Source organism: Lygodium microphyllum, chromosome 28 (genome assembly GCF_053477565.2).
Source record: "Lygodium microphyllum isolate KBCC chromosome 28, Lygodium_microphyllum_v1.1.10, whole genome shotgun sequence".
Taxonomy (NCBI): domain Eukaryota; kingdom Viridiplantae; phylum Streptophyta; class Polypodiopsida; order Schizaeales; family Lygodiaceae; genus Lygodium; species Lygodium microphyllum.
In genome coordinates, this window is record NC_141162.1 from 16005769 (window position 1) to 16023909 (window position 18141).

Consider the following 18141-nt stretch of genomic DNA (forward strand, 5'->3'; position numbering starts at 1 on the left):
TCTAATAGTAGAAACCATGATGTAAGAAGTGAAAATTTGTTTATTATGTAGCACTTTATGAATACTATGACTACTATGATTCACCAAAGAATGATATATGGTATGTAGATTTAGGTGCCTCTAACCACATGACTTCTCACAGAGAGTGGTTTAGAGAGTTGTGTAGTCCAGTGTCTCTACGCTATGTGGAGATAGGGGATGATATAGCTCACCCCATTACTCATGTTGGAAATGTTCCTTTGAGTATGTAGGATGGTAAAACTAAGTACTTGGTTGATGTATTACATGTACCAAATATTACCAAAAACTTAGTTTCTATTGGTTAGATGGTAGAACAAGGATTGCATGTTTGGTTCACATCTAATGGTTGTTATATAGAAGTTTTAAAAAATAATTGCTAGTTGATTGCAAAAGGGAAGCATGCTAGCAGATCGTTTACTCTTGATGCAAGTCTATCTGAAATGGATATTGCCATGTTTGCACAAGGTTCAGGTGTTGTGGCTGATATTGAAATTTGGCATAAGAGAATTGGTCATGTGAATATGTAGTGACTGAAAGATATGCAATCAAAATAGATTGTGGATGGCTTGCCCAAGTTTAGGGTTGATGGGATGCATAAAGTATGTGAAGCATGTCAATTTGAAAAGCAAGCAAGGCATGCATTTCCACATTAAAAGCATATATGCAAGAAGCCACTTGAATTGATATATGCGAGTATTATGTTTCCTTCATTGATGATCATACTCGTAAAGTATGGGTTTACTTTATGGGTAAGAAAAGTGAGGTGTCTATTTACTTTAAAAGCTTTAATGCTTTGGTTGAGAAGGAGATAGGAGAGAATATCTCTCTAATGAGTTTTCTGATTTTTTGCAGAAAAATGGTATACAAAGGTAGTATACAAGTAGATATACTCTATAGCAAAATGGGGTTGTTGAGCGAAAAATAGACATATTGTTGGGATGGCTCGTGCATTGATGTCGAAAAGAAACTTGCCTAATTACTATTGGGCTAAAGTAGTTGCTACTATTGTATACATCATAAATAGGACACACTACTATTGTACATGGTATGACACGCGAAGAGAAGTTTATGGGTAGAAAGCCAAGTTTGTCCCATCTGAAAGTATTCAGATGTATTGCTTATGTGCATATTCTTGATGAGCTACATAGTTAATTGGATCCTAAACAAGAAAAATGTGTATTTGTTGGATATTCTCTTGATTAGAAGGGAAATAGATGTTATAGCCCTATTACACATGAGTTAAGAGTTAGCAAGGATATTATTTTTTATAAAATGAGTAGTTGGTACAATAATGTACAAAATATGGTTGGGGTTGATGAGCACGAGAGTGTGGCTATGCAGAAAATAAGTCAACAATCACAAAGATTGAGTGGATCACAAGAGTCTCCTAGTCATGGTTCTATTGATAGACCTTTGGAGTGGTAGATTGAGGTTACAAGTTACTCCACCAAGTACATCATAGATATCAAGAAAAGGTAAATAGAAAGTTGGGGACTCACATATTATGACCAATGTATAATTAGGTTTCTCTCATGTTGATGCTGATTTAAATGGCTTTGAGCAAAGCTTGGATAAGGAGTTTGGGATTCCGTCTATTAAAACATCTGGTGTGCAGAAGGCACAAGAGGATGCTAAAGCACCTAGTAGTGATCTAGGTCCACACAGGTCAAGTAGACTAAGAAATCCAATGCAACGATTGACATATGATAGCTATGTAGTTCATCCCTATGCATACATGGCTAAGGTTCTGCAGGATGTGGAACCCACTATCATAGAAGTGGCTATATCAAAGGGTCGGATCATGCATCAAATGGATGTAAATAATGCCTTCTTGTAGGGGAGTTGCAAGAGGAAGTTTATATGGAGCATCCACATAGTTATATAGATGAGAGTTATCCAGATTATCTATGTAGGATTCGTAAGGCCTTGTATGGGCTGAAGCAAGCACCCAGGGCATGGCATGCCATGATTGTAGAATACCTTACCAACATTCGATTTTGGAGAGCACAAGTTGATCACTCACTCTATGTATATGAGAGTGGTGCACGTATTGTGATCATTACTATATACAGACGATTTGATAATTGTGGTTGATAGTGAGATAGAGATTGACAATGTGAAGGGTCTCCTCAAGACTGAACTTGAGATAAAATATTTGAGAGAATTGCACTATTTTCTCGGCATAGAGATAATTAGGACTCCAGAGGGTATATGGTTGTCAGAAAGACAATATGCATTGGATATGTTGAAAAAGTATGGTATGGTTGATTGCAAGCCTATTTCTATACCTTTGGATGTTAGTGTTAAGCTTACTACGCATGAGGGTGACTTGATTGAGGATGTTATTATGTATCAAAAGATTGTGGACAACCTTATCTGTTTGAAAATAATTGAGCCAGACCTAAACTACACAGTTGGTTTGGAAAGTCAGTTTATGCAACTCCATAGAAGCCACATTTGGATGCAGTGTGGCACACATTGTGCTATGTCAATGGACTATGCCTTATTCTATGGTGTCGGCATATCATTGACTTGCATGGTTACACACATGCAAATTGGTCTAGTAGTATTTCAGACAGGAGGTCTACAAGTGGTTTTACATACTCCTTTGGCAATGATGTTGTTACTTGGGGTAGCAAGAAACAACCAATAGTTGCCTTGTCTAGTTCAGAGGTGTTGCAATTGTAACATGTGGGGTAGCTTAGTTACACAAGCTACTTGGTGATTTGGGGATGCAGGTGGAAAAGTAGGTTATTATCTACTCTGATAATCTTAGTAGCATTTAATTAGCTAGGAACCCAGTGTATCATGCACCGACCAAACACATAGAGGTCCGTTACCTTTTCATTTGGGAGTGGGTTCTGGCAAGTGATATTGACTTGGTTTATGTTAGTGCTACATAGGATCAAGCTGCTCACATTTTCACCAAGGCCTTGGGAGGTGAGAAGCTTCAACGCTTGAGGACTATGCTTAGAGTTCACAAGCTCATGCTAAGCTTGAGCAGGATTGTTGAGATGTCGAGCTCTACATGAGTTGGCAATCTCTTGTACTCATTTGTCGCTTACTATAGGTAAGTTCTTGTGATCACTATTGATTGTCAATGGAAATTTTGTTGTAATTTTATTGTAGACTTGGAATAATTGCCTTTCGACAATATCCCCAAGACTCTTAGGCTAACATTGTTATGGAAACATGGTCCCAAACATCTTGGATGGTCAATTCTCAAGTCCTCCAAGTTTACTCCCCAATGTGCCATATTATTTGCATACTAACTAGCCACAAATGGGTATGCAATTTGCAATGACTCCTCATGGCTTCACTACCATGCTTAATGTTGGGTCTTCTTCTAAGAATATGCATTACATGACACCTCAAGCTTCTAATATTCTACCACAAAGTCCTCACTTGCAACAATGTAGTCATGATATGCATGGGGTTCAATCCTTCTCTAATCAAGGCCATTCTCTTGACCATCATGAACAAAGTGACCATATGCCCACACCACCTCCAAACTCTTGAAGAACAAAGAAACATTAGTGGCATCCAATAATATGTCACCCATTCCTCCACTCCCAAAGAAGAAGAAAACCATTGCCAAGAAAAATGTGAGCAATGATGTAGACACTAAGGATGATGGAGAAGAAAAAAAGAAAAACTTTTGGATTGAGCAACTCATTCATGCACGTGGTAGTATGAATGACCAATTTAATCAGCCTAAAAAACAAGGCATTGATCTTTGGGGAAAAATTGCAACTCAACTAGCTTCAATATATTCTAACTTTGATAAGGATAGTGAATCATGTAGGAAGAAGTGGACTCATGTGTACCAACAATACAAGCAAGATAAAACACACAACACAATTTTAGGCAATGGTAGGAAGATAATATGTAAATGGTATGATGTTTTTTATGTGTATATTATGCATGGTCAATCCCATGTCCATAGGCGATGTGCAAAATGTATTAGGAGCTAACCACACAGGTCATGAATCCACAGTTGATGATTTTATGTTTGCGATGGTTAGTACTGGTCTCGTCACACATGGCAAGAGCCATGTACATTGAGCATCATGGTATGAGGATTATTTTATAACTCAATTCCATTGGGGATTGAAAGATGATGTTAAAGATCTTTTGCTCACTATGCCAAAGGTACATACACTCAGTGAATTTATCTCTCAAGCATTTGAATGTGATAGCTACCTATTTGAGAGAAGACAAGAAAGATGTTGAGGAGCCACCTTGAATTAAAGCAGGATGAACACTTTTGAAGACCCAACTGGCCAAGAAGACCAAGTATCTAAGGTAGAGCCTATACAAATTGACATGGCATGGTTCAAGCCATTGACAACTCAAGAAAAAAATGCAACATATTAATGGATTATGCATGCATTACAGCTAGTTGAGACACATAGCTAAATATTGACCTAACAAAGAAGGTATGAGAATTCATAGTACCACTACTTTGTTATCACTGTTAAGAAATATTGACATCTAGCCTTAGTAGAGACTATAGGGCTAGACAAAGCTTCAAGAAACCCAAAAGGAGGTCTCTTTCTATCCGTGGATCCAACATTTAGCTTTATGTTACCAATAAAGATTCAATGGAGGGAAGACAAAAAAACAGACAAGCTTTGTTAGACTCTAGAGCCACATTATGCTTCATGGATGAGAAATTTGCAAAGCAACATGGTATACAACTCTAAGGAAAGCAAAGCCAATATGTATGGAAATAATTAATGGTCGATCTCTTGCTTTGGAATATGTTAGGTATGACACTCAATGTAATGTCCCCATTACTTAGTTTATTTTAATGTGCGTATACATTCCAAAGAAAATAGATTTATGTTGCACATTTTTTAAAAAATAGCTCTAAATATGAAACATACTCTCATTATGAAGATAATATTATTATTAATGAGGGTATTATATGCCAGTTCATGGAAGAAAGACTTGGGAGACCCTCCCAAGTCTAGCTTATTAAAACTATGTTTGTAGTATAGAACAACAAAAAGAACTAGCCTAGTGGATAGTCACTTGATAGTTAAGTGCACTTGGGTGATAACACTGCTAGGATGGGTGACCTTCCGGGAAGATTTTCCTACAAGCTAGTGGGAGCTTCTCGCGTGTAGCCAATGGTACCAATGAAGCCTTCGTAGCTTGCTGCCAAGTATGCCAAGGCTAAGATGCCAAGGTCTATGCCTTGGTTGCCACCTTGGTCATAAGCCTTGGAGTGATGGCCACCCGAAGATGCGCCACACGGTGCTCACCCATAGATTTGTAAATTTTTATCTTCACACTATAAAAATGGAACTCCCTCTCTGACGCCATCAATGATGTCATCAGAAGCGCTAAAAGAAAGCGTTCTCTCTTTGATATCAATGATGTCATCGAAAAACGCTAAAAAAGCAAGTGTCCTCACTTTTACCCCCTTGCAAAACTATAAATTAAGGGCTTGGGGATGACCAGAAAGGGGGAACAAGAGCAATCTTGACGAGGATGAGACGCTAATCGAGGAGGAGACTCTATTCCACGAGACGAAGAGACATCATTCCATTCAACCCAAGGAAGGGGATACACTGAAGGTCTCTCACTCCCTTCTACTCTAATTTGAGAAGAGAAGACACTGAAGAACTTTATCCTATTCTATCAATCCGGTTAGAAGTCATATCTCTACTCTTGTCCCTATTCCTTCTACTAAAGAGAGAGAAGTATTGCTCTCCACGAGGCAAGAAGAACCATCCGTGAGGCCTACATCATTGAATCCCGCAATAACCATCATCATCATCGAGAGTCTTACACCCTTGCCAATCGGTATTACTGCCATGTTCTTCTTCTTCTACAAATCATATTTCTGTCATGGCCCCAAAGAAAAAGAATTCAAAAGTGGAAATTGCAAACGACCCTACAAATGTGGAAGCAACAGTTGGAGTTGGGAGCACAGGAGTCACTATCAGAGTCATGGGCGCGGATAACAACCCTTTACCAATTTTGATACCATAGGGTTTTTTTTTCCTAAAAATATCTATATGAATTCAATAGAAATAAGCTAAGTCTCTTAAGAAATACTGCAATCTTAGAGTATTCACTTGGTAAATAATTAGAACATCTTATAGGCTAGAAAATGTTAGGAAAACTACGAAATCCTAGAACTCAAGAGAAATCATGAGGAATTTTTCAAGATGGATTTATTAAGAATGAACCCCAAAGAAATTAGTCAAGGATATAGTTTAATTTAGAAGCTTTGATATAAGATTTTAAGACCGAAAAAATCTCTAAGTTGAAGAAATGGACTTAAGGCCAAGAAACTTGGTTACAAGAACGTCATTATAAACCTTAAACTGAGAGGTTAGAGACCCCAAAATCTAGATACCCTAGGGGAAGATCTTACTGCGTGAATTTCAAAGGTCGATTGCTACGAGATTAATCATCACTTGAAAGTTGCATGAGTGTTTGAAGTCATAATTGCTTGAAGACATCAATCTTGTTTGTGATTTTCTAGATTAGATCTTGATTGAGTTAAGTATTGGAACAGATATAAAATGAGGAGCCCTATACCTCCCCCAAGGATAGGTGCTGAATCCCCATACCAAGAGGGGATGTTTTAACCGTGGCATAAGCATGGACTGACTCCGATGGTGAGAGGATTCCCAGTAGGGATCGTATTAAGTAGGAGGTGGTTAAGGTGCCAAGGGGGCTCTGGCTAGTAAATTCTTTACATACCTAAGAACTACTTGGTCCCTTGTATGGCCCAAGTTCCACTTGGGACACCTAAAAAAGCTAGCTATAGGTGGATTTGATCTTGGTGACGTGCAAATGTGCCAAATGAGGCGGCGTGTAAAATCGTAATTTTTCTCCTATATTAGATGAAGAACACACATTATGGAACATAATCAATGAGTTTGTTTTATTCTAATTGTATATCAGTGAGTAAATTGTGCAAATGAACAACTGTGAATAAAAGGATTATTTTTAATTAATAAAGCTATTTTTATATATTTCACGTAATGTGGTAGGTAATTAGATAACTAAGAACTTCCATAGAGGGAAGCGGGTGGATGAATTCCCGACAAATCCAGTCCTATGGCAGGGTGGTCTTGGTTAGCCGAGAGGTTTCCCCAAAAACAAACTCTAGGAAGGGTCAATTTACTGACTTACCTAGGGTTTGGTCTCAGAACCCGAACTGTAAATTATCTTAGGGGAAAGGTACGAAGGCTATGCCAAAGCACTACGATGAATTTCATAAATCCTTAGTTTGCTACTGGAAAAAAACGTTGTACTCCATGAACCAAGGGTAATGGCAGTCACTCCTTTCGAACAAGAAGCCTCTCGAAGGACACCTTCGGATGTGAGCTAGTTGTTGATAGGTGACTGTTAGGTCAATTAGGAACCTTCAGGTTAGTTCTCCGTGGGTAATGGTAGGATGCTTCCCCTACAGGGTAGACCTAGGGTTATAGAGTCGGACAAAATTTGATCATTTTGGTTAGAGTACGGATGGCAACGGTTGGAAGGTAAACTCTGGGGGGCAACTACTAAAATGTTACTTGTCACATAATAAAGACGGGCATGTTACACTCAACCCATAAAAGTTACCCTAAGGAGTCTTGTATCAAATTTAGCCTTCATTGTCATCCATTGTTCAAATAGTCTTATTGTTATTGGGCTACCCTAGCTAGAATGACATAACCTTGATATTAGTTGACATTAGTTGGAGGTCTAGAAAGGTTGTGAACTAAGGCTAGCACAAAATAACAAAAGGAAGAATTCTCGACAAATATACATTGGGTCAAAGGTGTTGATGTGTCAAGCAAAGAATAATCCATCCTTTTTTATATATGCAATTCCAATGGAGAAGCCAAAGGACGAAAGCCTGGCAACTCAATATGTAAAGTTCAAGGATGTGTTTGAAAAGATGAATGTGGATATGCTACCTATATACTACCCTTACAAGAAAGAGCTCAACCTCCTTTTGGCCCCATCTATAAGCTATCCCAAGATGAAGTAGCAAAGCTCGGGAAATATATTGATGAGAATCTTGCCAATGATGCATACCTCATTCAAAATCTCATGCGGGTGCTCCAATTTTATTTGTAAAAAAAAAAGATGGATCCCTTCATATGTGTGTGAATTATAGAGGACTCAATAAGAATAGTATTAAGAATCACTATCCTCTTCCCTTGCTTCAAGAACTCTTTGAACGACTTGGGAAAGCCAAAGTCTTCACCAAGATAGATCTTTGTATCACTTATAATATTGTCGAGATAAAGGAAGGTGATGAATGAAAGACAGATTTTCACACAAGGTATGGGCATTTTTAATATACTATCATGCCATTTGGCCTCATGAATGCTCCAATTTTCCAACATATGATGAATGCTATCTTTCAAGAATACTTGGATGACTGTATTGTGATCTATTTGGATGTGATTTTGATATTTTCAAGAACCAAGAGAAGCATGAGCAGCATGTCAAAACAATCTTAAATAAATTGTGGGAATTAGGCTCATGCGGTTGAAAAAGCGTTCTTTCCATCAAACTGAAGTTAAGTTTTTGGGGTATGTCATAGTCTTAAATAAATTGTGAGAAGTAGACTTATGCAGCTCCTGGAAAAGTGTTCTTTCCATAAAATCGCAGTTGAGTTTTTAGGGTATGTCATATTTGAGAAGGGAATTTCTATGGACCTTAAGAAGGTACAAACTATTCTAGAATGGGAGATACCTTCATTTATGCAAGATGTTCAATGCTTTTTGGATTTGCAAATTTTTATTAAATCATTACTCTAATATTGCTGCCCCTCTAACAAACCTAACTAGAAATGACATGTTTGTATGATGGGATTTGAACAAGCTTTTTAAAGATTAAAGCAAGCCCTCACCTCAGCACCCATTCTCATCCATGCAGATCCATTGAAACCCTTTATCATGGAGACAAATGCCTCACATTTTGCTCTTGGAGTTGTTTTATTGGTGATGATAATTGAGTTCATCCAGTAGCTTTCCACTTAAGAAATTTCTCTACTATAGAAATCAACTATGAAATTCATGATAAAGAACTTCTAGCTATTGTGGACTCCTTGGAGACCAAGCAATACCTGCTTGAAGGCACCCCTCATAAGATCACTATCTATACGAATCACAAGAATCTAGAAAATTTTATGACTTCTTGTAACTTGAATTGTCGCCAAGCAAGATGGAGTGGTTTCCTATCCAAATTTGACTTTGTCACTATCCAAAGATATCGCCTCCAATCATAATTGAAGATCACCAATAATATAAAGTAGACAAAATCTTGGATTTGAGAATTTCAAGAGGCAAATTACAATATCTTGTCCATTGGAAAGGCTATGATGCAAGTGTATGAACATGGAAACTAGCTTTACATCTTCAAAGAGCTCCTATTAAGGTTTGCAAATTTTATCTTCAACATCCAACCAAGCCAAGGCCTATTTAAAAGCACACCAGTGCCCCGCATAGAGCTCGATGCTAGAAGGGGGGATAATGTAATGGATGCTCAAGCAAGGATAGCCCTTGGTTCGTATGCAAGCTGGGATAGCCCCTGGTTCCATGAAGTTTCTAGAAGTTCTAGAACATTCTAAAAGATATTTGCATTGCCGCTTATGTAATTGTTGATGTTAGCATACCATAGCTTGGTATGCATGTCATGCCATATGTCGACGTGCATGTCATGCCATGTGGCATCCTCTTGTAATGACATGTGTTTCCCTTAACCTCCCTATGCTATAGTATAAATAGGGGTCATGGGCTACAAGCCCCTTAGTCTTGCCAACACCACCTGTGACGCTTCTACAAGGTAACTCCTCTTCCAGTTCTTGTCTTGCTCTAATCTTGTATTGTAATCAAGCTAGGCTCTTGTGAGCATTCTCTTGTAATTGAGTTATCTTGCAATCAAGTTCTAGTTCAATTTCTTTTTCAAGTTCTTCTCTTGTAAGTTGAGAGGGCAATCTCCTCACTCTCGAATAGCACTTATTGCACCCATAACACGTGCCACTCTAGAGGTCATGAAGGTTAGCAGTCCTCGATTACATGTATTCTCAAACCATTAATCTTCTCCACTTCTTTCAACCGATTGCTTGTGGTCAAGGATTTGTCCAAGATCATTTGGTATACATCGGATTGAGGTCGTGGGGATTCGAAAGTACCTCAACTTGCGAGTTGTACTAGACGGCCATAGAGCAATGGTTGTGTTGGGGTAAAGGCGCCTCCGCTGTGCTGCCCCGTGTATTACTACACTGACAGTACCCGTCACTGCACACTGCAGGTGGCAGGCGCCCGTCACGTCACTTTATTCTTTACATTCATTTTAGTGACTAGTAAATAAAGGAAGGCCTGGTCACACATTGTGACCGTTGGAGTTCCCATTTCTTGTCTCTCTCTTTCTTGCTCTTGCTCTCCCGCCATAGCTCGCGTGCAAGCTTCGATCTTTCTCACCTTTCAGGTTGGAGCCGAGGTCCATCAGTATCATGGATGGGGATAGAAGAGGTGTCCTCTCACTATCATGTTCTTTTGCTCCTTTGTTTCCCCAACCAAGTTTGTTGTGTGCCACTAACGTAAATGGGATGGTAGATAACTATTGGGAAATACTTGTGGATGGGTGGAAAAGCAGATTGTTTAGCCTTTTGTCCTTTTGTCCACCGTCCAAGTGTGAACCCACCCTATGTGAGAGATCTACATTTCGCATGGCAAGTTTGGCCGGTGGAGGGGTCCTAGGAGTCTCTGTAGTGATGTGTTATGTGATGGAGTGTGTTTGAAGACATCAAGTTGGAGCTGGACCTAGGGGTAAATGAAATATGCCAAAAGCACGATCGAGGGCGAGAGAGAGAGAGACAGAGACCGAGACATTGAGAGAGAGAGAGAGAGAAGAAGCAGAAGCAGAGACGAGAGAGAGGGGCGGGGGGCAAGGGAGGGGCATTTTCCCGTCTCCGATGCATTTTCCTTCTCGACACCGTACGTAACCTTTTCACGATGCCGCTGCGAAGTCTTATGAAAGGCGACAAACCCGCTTTTCGTCTTTCCCCTCTCCCTCTCTCTCTCTCGCTCCAGTAGAGGCTCTCGATTCTTGCTCGCTCTATCGGGGGACCTCACAATGTAAGCCGCTTCTCTGTCTCTTCTGTCTCTCTTTCTCTCTCTCTCTCTCTGTGTTTTTGTGTGCATTGAGTACTAATTCTCCTGTCCTGCAACAGGAGGAGATAAGAGCATCCGCAAATCTTCGTCTCCTGTGAGGAACCAGCCTGCAGGAAGAGGAAAAGGGGGATCTTCTGACACACTTGTATCCTGTAAATGATCTTTTCCATGCAATGAGTCGCCTCAGCAATTCCAAGTAACTTGTTTGATTGCTTGCTTGTTCGGATCTCTTTTGATGGATTGAGCTTTCGCAGAGTAGCAAAGGGGAAGCACATAGCAAGTATGTCAAACGTGAAGCTTGCGGTCAAAATTCTGAGTGCATCCAACCTACCTCCTAAAGATGGAGAAGGATCAGCAAGTCCCTATGTCGAGGTTATCTTCGATTCGCAGAAGCTTAGAACAAAGACCAAGGTGAAAGATCTGAATCCCGTGTGGGATGAGGTTCTGGAATTCAGAGTCAGTGATCCAGATACATTAGACGAGGAATGCATAGAATTCCTGGTCTTTACGGAGAGGAAGGGTGGCCACAGGCATCTGCTTGGCAGAGCAAAAGTCGAGGGGCAACACATAAGGAGGAAAGGAACAGAAGGAGCAGAAGAAACCATGAGCTTTCAGCTTGAGAAGGGGTGGTCCATCTTCACGATGGCCAAAGGAGAGCTCTCTATTAAGGCCCACTACTATGATGAAGGAAGGGTAACAAAAGAGAAAGCTCTGGGTAAGAACAAGGAGAAAAACAAGGATCTGGAAGGCTATAGGGCGATACCATCAGCAGTGGCATCGACAGCTGAGGAGAGAGCAAGGGGCTCAAGCTATGAATTCCGGCAGTCATCATCAGAGCACCGTCGCATGGAAATGTCTTCCAGTAGTTGGGATCAGCCCCCTACAGTGTCAGATTTCATGGTGAGAGCTACCACACCTTCCCGCAATGTAGATGTTGTCCAGCGGCATGATCTTGTTCCTGAGATGAAGTATCTTTTTGTCAGAGTTGAGTGTGCCCGAGGATTGGCTGCCAAAGATGCTACCGGAAGCTCAGACCCTTTTGTTGAGGTGAAGGTAGGAAATGTGAAAGTTGAAACTGCTGTTGTACCACAGAACCTCAACCCTGTCTGGAAAGAAGTCTTTGCCATTGCAGAAGACCGTTTTCAGGCAGACTATCTTGAGATCACAGTGTGGGATTATGACACTGCCCTTCGAAATGATTTCCTTGGCTTTATCTCATTAGAAATCGGAGAAATTCCTGAACGCCGTCCCCCAGATTCTCCTCTTGCTCCTCAATGGTACCATCTGGAGTCACGCAACAACAAACGTGCCCAAGGTGAGATCATGCTTGCTGTCTGGATTGGCACCCAAGCTGATGAAGCCTTTGCTCAAGCTCGTCAATCTGACAGTGGCTGGTCTGCCTACACTCGATCCAAGATCTACATGTCCCCTCGTCTTTGGTACCTCCGGGTAATTGTTCATGAAGCACAGGATCTCATTCCAACAAGAGAGAATCGCCACCCAGAGGCCATTGTTAAGGTCGAGCTAGGGTTCCAGATGCAGCGTACGAACATGGCTGCTGGTCGCCACTTCAGTCTTTCCTGGGAGGAGGAGCTCTTGTTTGTTGCTGCGGAGCCTTTCAATGAAGAATTCCTTACAGTATCTGTGCTTGACCGCATGGGAGCCAATAAAGATGAGGTCATGGGGTTTATCAGAATTCCTATGACAATGGCTTCCAAACGCACTAATCTGCGTCCAGTGGACTCCAAATGGTTTGACCTTGAGCGGGAAAAGAAAGACCTTAAGGAGGTAGCACAGGAAGTTGCAGATAAGATCAAAGGAAACAGTACATTCGCGAGTCGCATTCGCTTGACCCTTTGCTTAGAAGGTGGCTACCATGTGTTGGATGAATCTACTCATTACAGCAGTGACATGCGCCCTACTGATAAGCGCCTATGGAAGGAGCCTGTGGCTATCTTAGAGGTCGGGCTCCTGGGTGCAACAGGGTTGGTGCCCATGAAGAGTAGGGATGGTCGAAGCTGCACTGATCCATACTGTGTAGCAAAGTATGGTCCCAAATGGGTTCGTACAAGGACTGTTATGGACTCACTGGCACCACAGTGGAATGAGCAGTACCATTGGGATGTGTATGATCCTTGCACAGTGCTCACTGTGGGTGTTTTTGACAACCATCATCTCACAAATGGCTCAGCAGACAAGGGGCATGGTCATAAAGATGAGATCATTGGTAAGGTACGCATTCGCTTGTCCACACTAGAGACCGACCGTGAGTATTCACATCGGTACCCTCTCATAGTTCTTGAGAAATCAGGAGTAAAGAAGAAGGGAGAGCTTGAGATGGTTGTGCGTTTGACATGCACCAAGCGGCTTAATATGATGCAAGCCTACATTCTACCTTTGTTGCCAAAGCAGCATTATTTAAAGCCGTTCCATGTTCGGCATGTAGAAGCCCTAAGGGAGGTGGCAATGAGAATAGTGATCATGAGATTGGCAAAATCAGAGCCCCCTGTGAGGCACGAGGTTGTGCGCTACATGCTTGATGTGGATGCTTACAGGTGGAGTTTCAGAAGGAGCAAGGCCAATTGGTCTCGTATTAGCAGGGTCTTCAGTAGCTGTGCTTCTGTTATGCAATGGTTTCAGGACATATGTAATTGGAAAAACCCTGTCACAACAGTACTTGTGCATATTCTCTACTTTATATTGGTTTGGTACCCAGAATTGATACTGCCCACATTCTTCCTTTACATGTTCTTAATAGGGGCTTGGCAGTATCGCTTCCGGCCAAGGCATCCACCCCACATGGATGTGGACTTATCCCTTGCAAATGCTTCCAATCCTGAAGAACTGGATGAGGAATTTGATCCAATTCCAACGTCCAAGCCACATGAGACTGTAAGGGCCCGGTACGATCGCCTTCGTGCCCTTGCTGGCAGAATTCAGACAGTAATTGGTGACCTGGCGACCCAGTTAGAGCGGTTTCATGCATTATTAAATTGGCGTGATCCACGAGCTACCACTATCTTTATCTTGTTTTGCTTAGTGGCAGCTGTTATTCTTTATGTAACACCTGTTCGTGTCATAGCCATCTTTATAGGGGTGTATGTGCTGAGGCACCCCCGTTTTCGGGACGGTATGCCGCCAATACCCTTGAACTTTTTCAGGAGATTACCTGCTTTATCAGACAGAATGCTGTGAGCTGCTAGGTCTAGGGCAGTTGAGCAGTATATTTGATGCATTATGGGAAGATAACCCTATCCTTTGGTGTTTGATAATTCTTTGGTTCTTTGTATATGCTCCTGTATGGGTCTGATCTCAGTGATCTTCCATGGCATATCATGGCTTGCCATGATAGATTGTATTTATTTGTAGACCTTCCTGCAGAGATTACCTGAAAATCAAGTTACATATCTTGCGTTAGTGCAAGCTTTATGAGAACTCTGCTCATATAAAAGCTTAATGAAGCTGCAATGTTGCAGAAAGGAACTATCACAAGGTTTCTCTTCTAGTTAGTGTCACATGAGTTCAAACATATTGTATCTGGTTCTCAAATAAAGCTTTCTGGACAGTTACTTGAAACAGGGTTGATGGTATAGTAAAACGGCTATAGCTCTGTTACCCTTTTTGGCTGCCCAGCTAACGGCCTTTGTATTCAACTTGATTTGTGATAGGATTTTCGAGCCCACAGGTCAGTATCAAACATTATCTTTATTTTCAGTTCCCTCAATGTGTTCAGTTCCTAACTTCTTCTATGGTTGGTTTGTAAGATAGTGTTTTAATGGTGGAATGATAGTTTAAATTTAGTTTCAACAAAGATATTAGCAGAGGATATCAGCATGTATCAGGCTTTCCCTGCCTCTTTCTCCTAGGCTCTCTCTCTCTCGCTCTCTCTCTCTGTGCAAAAGAGAGAAGGATGGTCCAGGCTATTGTGAGAAGGCCCTCTGCCTCCCCTTCAGTCCTTGCTACTATAGCAATATCTGATATTCAAGCGTGCCTTGGCGAGGGGAAGATTGGAGGCACCATTGCTGGTCATCATTGTTTTGGTGCCTTGCTGGCATTGTACTGCACATCTTGTGCTTTATCTTATGCAACCAGTTGCCCTTTCACTTTTTCGTATGTCCTTGTGTTCTTTCTTTCTATCAATGTTCATGCTTTCTCTTTCTCATTTCAGGACATCTGTGCATTTAGTCACTTGTCAAGAACCACAATGTCAGTTGCCTGTTGCATCCTTTTAACTTGCGTGCACTTCTATAAAAGCTAAGTACAAAACGTTGGCAGGTCAAAGCCAACTTTTGGTTTGATATGATAATCAACCCCCATGAAAAGTGAGATCCTTATTGGGCTTAACTAGTCATGCTTTGATCGAAATGGTCAACTCGTAGAGTTTCAAAGGTCAATGCTTTTATCTCTTACATCCCCCCCTCTCTCCCCCCCCCACAAATTGTACATCCTTTTGTTGATTCTCTCTCTCTCTCTCTCTCTCTCTCTCTCTCTCTCTCTCTCTCTCTCTCGCGTGTGTTGGAAGGAAATTGGTGCATTAACTAATCATCCAAAATATAGGGCCATGGGTAGACTAGAAGGCCATGAAGACTATAGCTAATCACTTGGATGGAGTCCACTTAATAAATTGCAAAGTCACTACGACTAAACAATCTATCAAGCACCTATAGACTAAACAATCTATCAAGCACCCTTGTATAGGTGCTCAAGCTCAACATCCACACATTTGATGGTACTTGCATGGCTCACTTGTTGAAATGAAATCTTAAGCTTGTGCATACTTGCACTCTCTTGTACCCCGTATGTGTTTATGGCTAAACAATCCATTTAGGGCCTTTATATAGACTCAAACTTAGCACTCTACCTCCACATACACTTGTGAGAGTGTGCAACATGAGCAACTTGAACAAGGAGAGAGAAGGGAAGAGAGACTACAAAGAGAGAATAATGAAGTGATAAGTTTGCTTTGAATCTAAATGGAAAGTTGAATACAATGAAGGGGATTGATTAGTCCTTGTGAGGGCATCAAAACCTAGGTTGATGATCATCGGCATACATGCTCTAAATAGAGTTACTTCCTTTGTCAAAAAACATGATTGACTGAGTGTTAGAGCTCCTAATGTCCTTGTCTAACTTAGACTAAGGCTCATAGGTAGGAGATGACTATGCAATACATTCATAACTACTAATATCCCTTCTTAGATCCTAGGTGTGGGTGAAAGCTAAAGAAGATAAAATGGATTAGAGGGTGGTAGAAGTAGCGCATGGATATAAGGGTGGTAGAAGTATTGCCAATGTTCGTGAGGTTTGTCACTGTAGTCTATTAATGAAGAAGCCCCACACAATCCTAGGAATCCCTTGCTGAAACATTAAGGGGCTAGGGAATCCATTGTTGCATCATCAATATCATCCCCCTTTGAAAGGGATGGGGGGTATGAGGAAACCACCAAAGGAGATGATGAGGGATAGGATGGAGCTTGTGGGAAAGATAGTGCTAAATTGGAAATGCATAGTTGGGAATAGGTGCAGCTATGGAGGACTCTACAAAATGAAAGGTGAATAGAGCTTGTATAGTCCCCCTCTTCTACCAACTTGTTGCTAAAATGGCTCCTCAACAAGAATCCTCAATAAAGATAGTTTGCTCAGTGAGGACAACTTGAGTACTGTCTAGTAAGGCCATGAACAAAGAGGAGTGAAAAGCTCAAGTCTAAAAGATGCAAGACTTTTGAGATGGAGGTTGATGGATGGTTTAGCAATAGTGGCAAAGTGCCAACACCACTAATAGGTACCATAGAAATGTCACCAACAACAATTATACCCTTTGATGGATGAAGATTCTCTAGTAAATCTCCTCAAGGAGTCGTATGACTTGAAGCACCACTATCAATGAGCCAAGGCTGCTCGGAAGACAAGACAGTTGATGAAGAAGGCTCCTCCATCTCATGGATGTGAAGGAATACACACTCATGTGAAATAGCTGGTGAAGAGGTAGAGGAAGACTCAAATGATTTAGCTCCATCCTTTTCTTCCGGATGAAGTTGAGGGCATTTCTTTCAACACTTCCTCTCAGGATGAGTGCCCTTCCCACAATGTGGGCATTTAGGCTTCTCTGTGTGTTAGAGCTCAAGGAAGACTCCAAATATTTAACTTGGTTTTTAACAAAATTTTTGGCCTTGTCCTTCTTGTTGCCCCTCTTGAACCTATAGTAAAAGCCTTGGTAATGTTGGATCCATTGTCACTAATTTCTTTGAGTTGCTCTTCATGCTCCAAAATAAGTTGAGCTAGCCCTTCCCATAGAAGAGTTTCTCAAACCTTGGAGGTTAGTAATATACACACTCGCTCTCTTTCTTCCATGACTTGCACGGTTGAGCTAAACGCACAATAGTTGGGACATTGGAGGGGTTTCTATTGTTTCAAAAGTTGCAACTCACTTTGGCAACAATCTCTCACTGAAAGGTAGAGTCTGAGTGGAAGCACACAAGCGAAAGTAAGAGCTATGGCTGATGGAGTAAGAGAGCAAGAGAGAGAGATATATCGTTTGTGGGAAGCCCTACAGTCACAATGTGTGACCAGCCTTCCCTTATTCAATAATCACTGAAAGAATAAAGAATAAAGTGACAATGATGAGGGCCCCCGTCACTTATAGTGTACAAGTGTGCAATCACAATGTGTGAAGTAAACACAAGGTGATGTAGGCCCAAGCACCTTTACCCCTAACAACCTCCCACTTTAAGGCAAATGCACCTCTAGTGAGGAGAGAATAAGTAAAAAGTGACAAAGTACAAATGCACATAAAGTATAACAAGATGAGGAACGTACATTATCTCATCCTATGCCCATCATCTTCCTAAGAAAGGCAAAACATTCATTGAGAGACTTTAGTAAGCAGATCTGCATGATTCTTATAAATTGAGATCTTGACAAGCTCAACAAACTTGTCCGCTACCACCTCCTTGATAAAGTGATAGCATACCTCAATATG

At 41.1% G+C, this 18141-nt stretch overlaps 1 protein-coding gene across 2 annotated transcripts; it reads left to right on the forward strand.

The window, feature by feature from the left end:
* Window positions 1-10880: 10880 nt before the first annotated feature.
* Window positions 10881-14667, forward strand: LOC148011197 (FT-interacting protein 3-like). Of its 2 annotated transcripts, XM_087670004.1 has the most exons (3): window positions 10882-11126; window positions 11222-11314; window positions 11417-14667. In XM_087670004.1, the coding sequence occupies exon 3, from the start codon at window positions 11445-11447 to the stop codon at window positions 14355-14357; it is 2913 nt and encodes a 970-aa protein (XP_087526130.1). In that variant the 5' UTR covers window positions 10882-11126; window positions 11222-11314; window positions 11417-11444; the 3' UTR covers window positions 14358-14667. The 2 variants fall into 2 exon arrangements, with proteins under 2 accessions (XP_087526131.1, XP_087526130.1); XM_087670005.1 differs by having other exon boundaries at window positions 10881-11126; window positions 11222-14667.
* Window positions 14668-18141: the final 3474 nt, after the last annotated feature.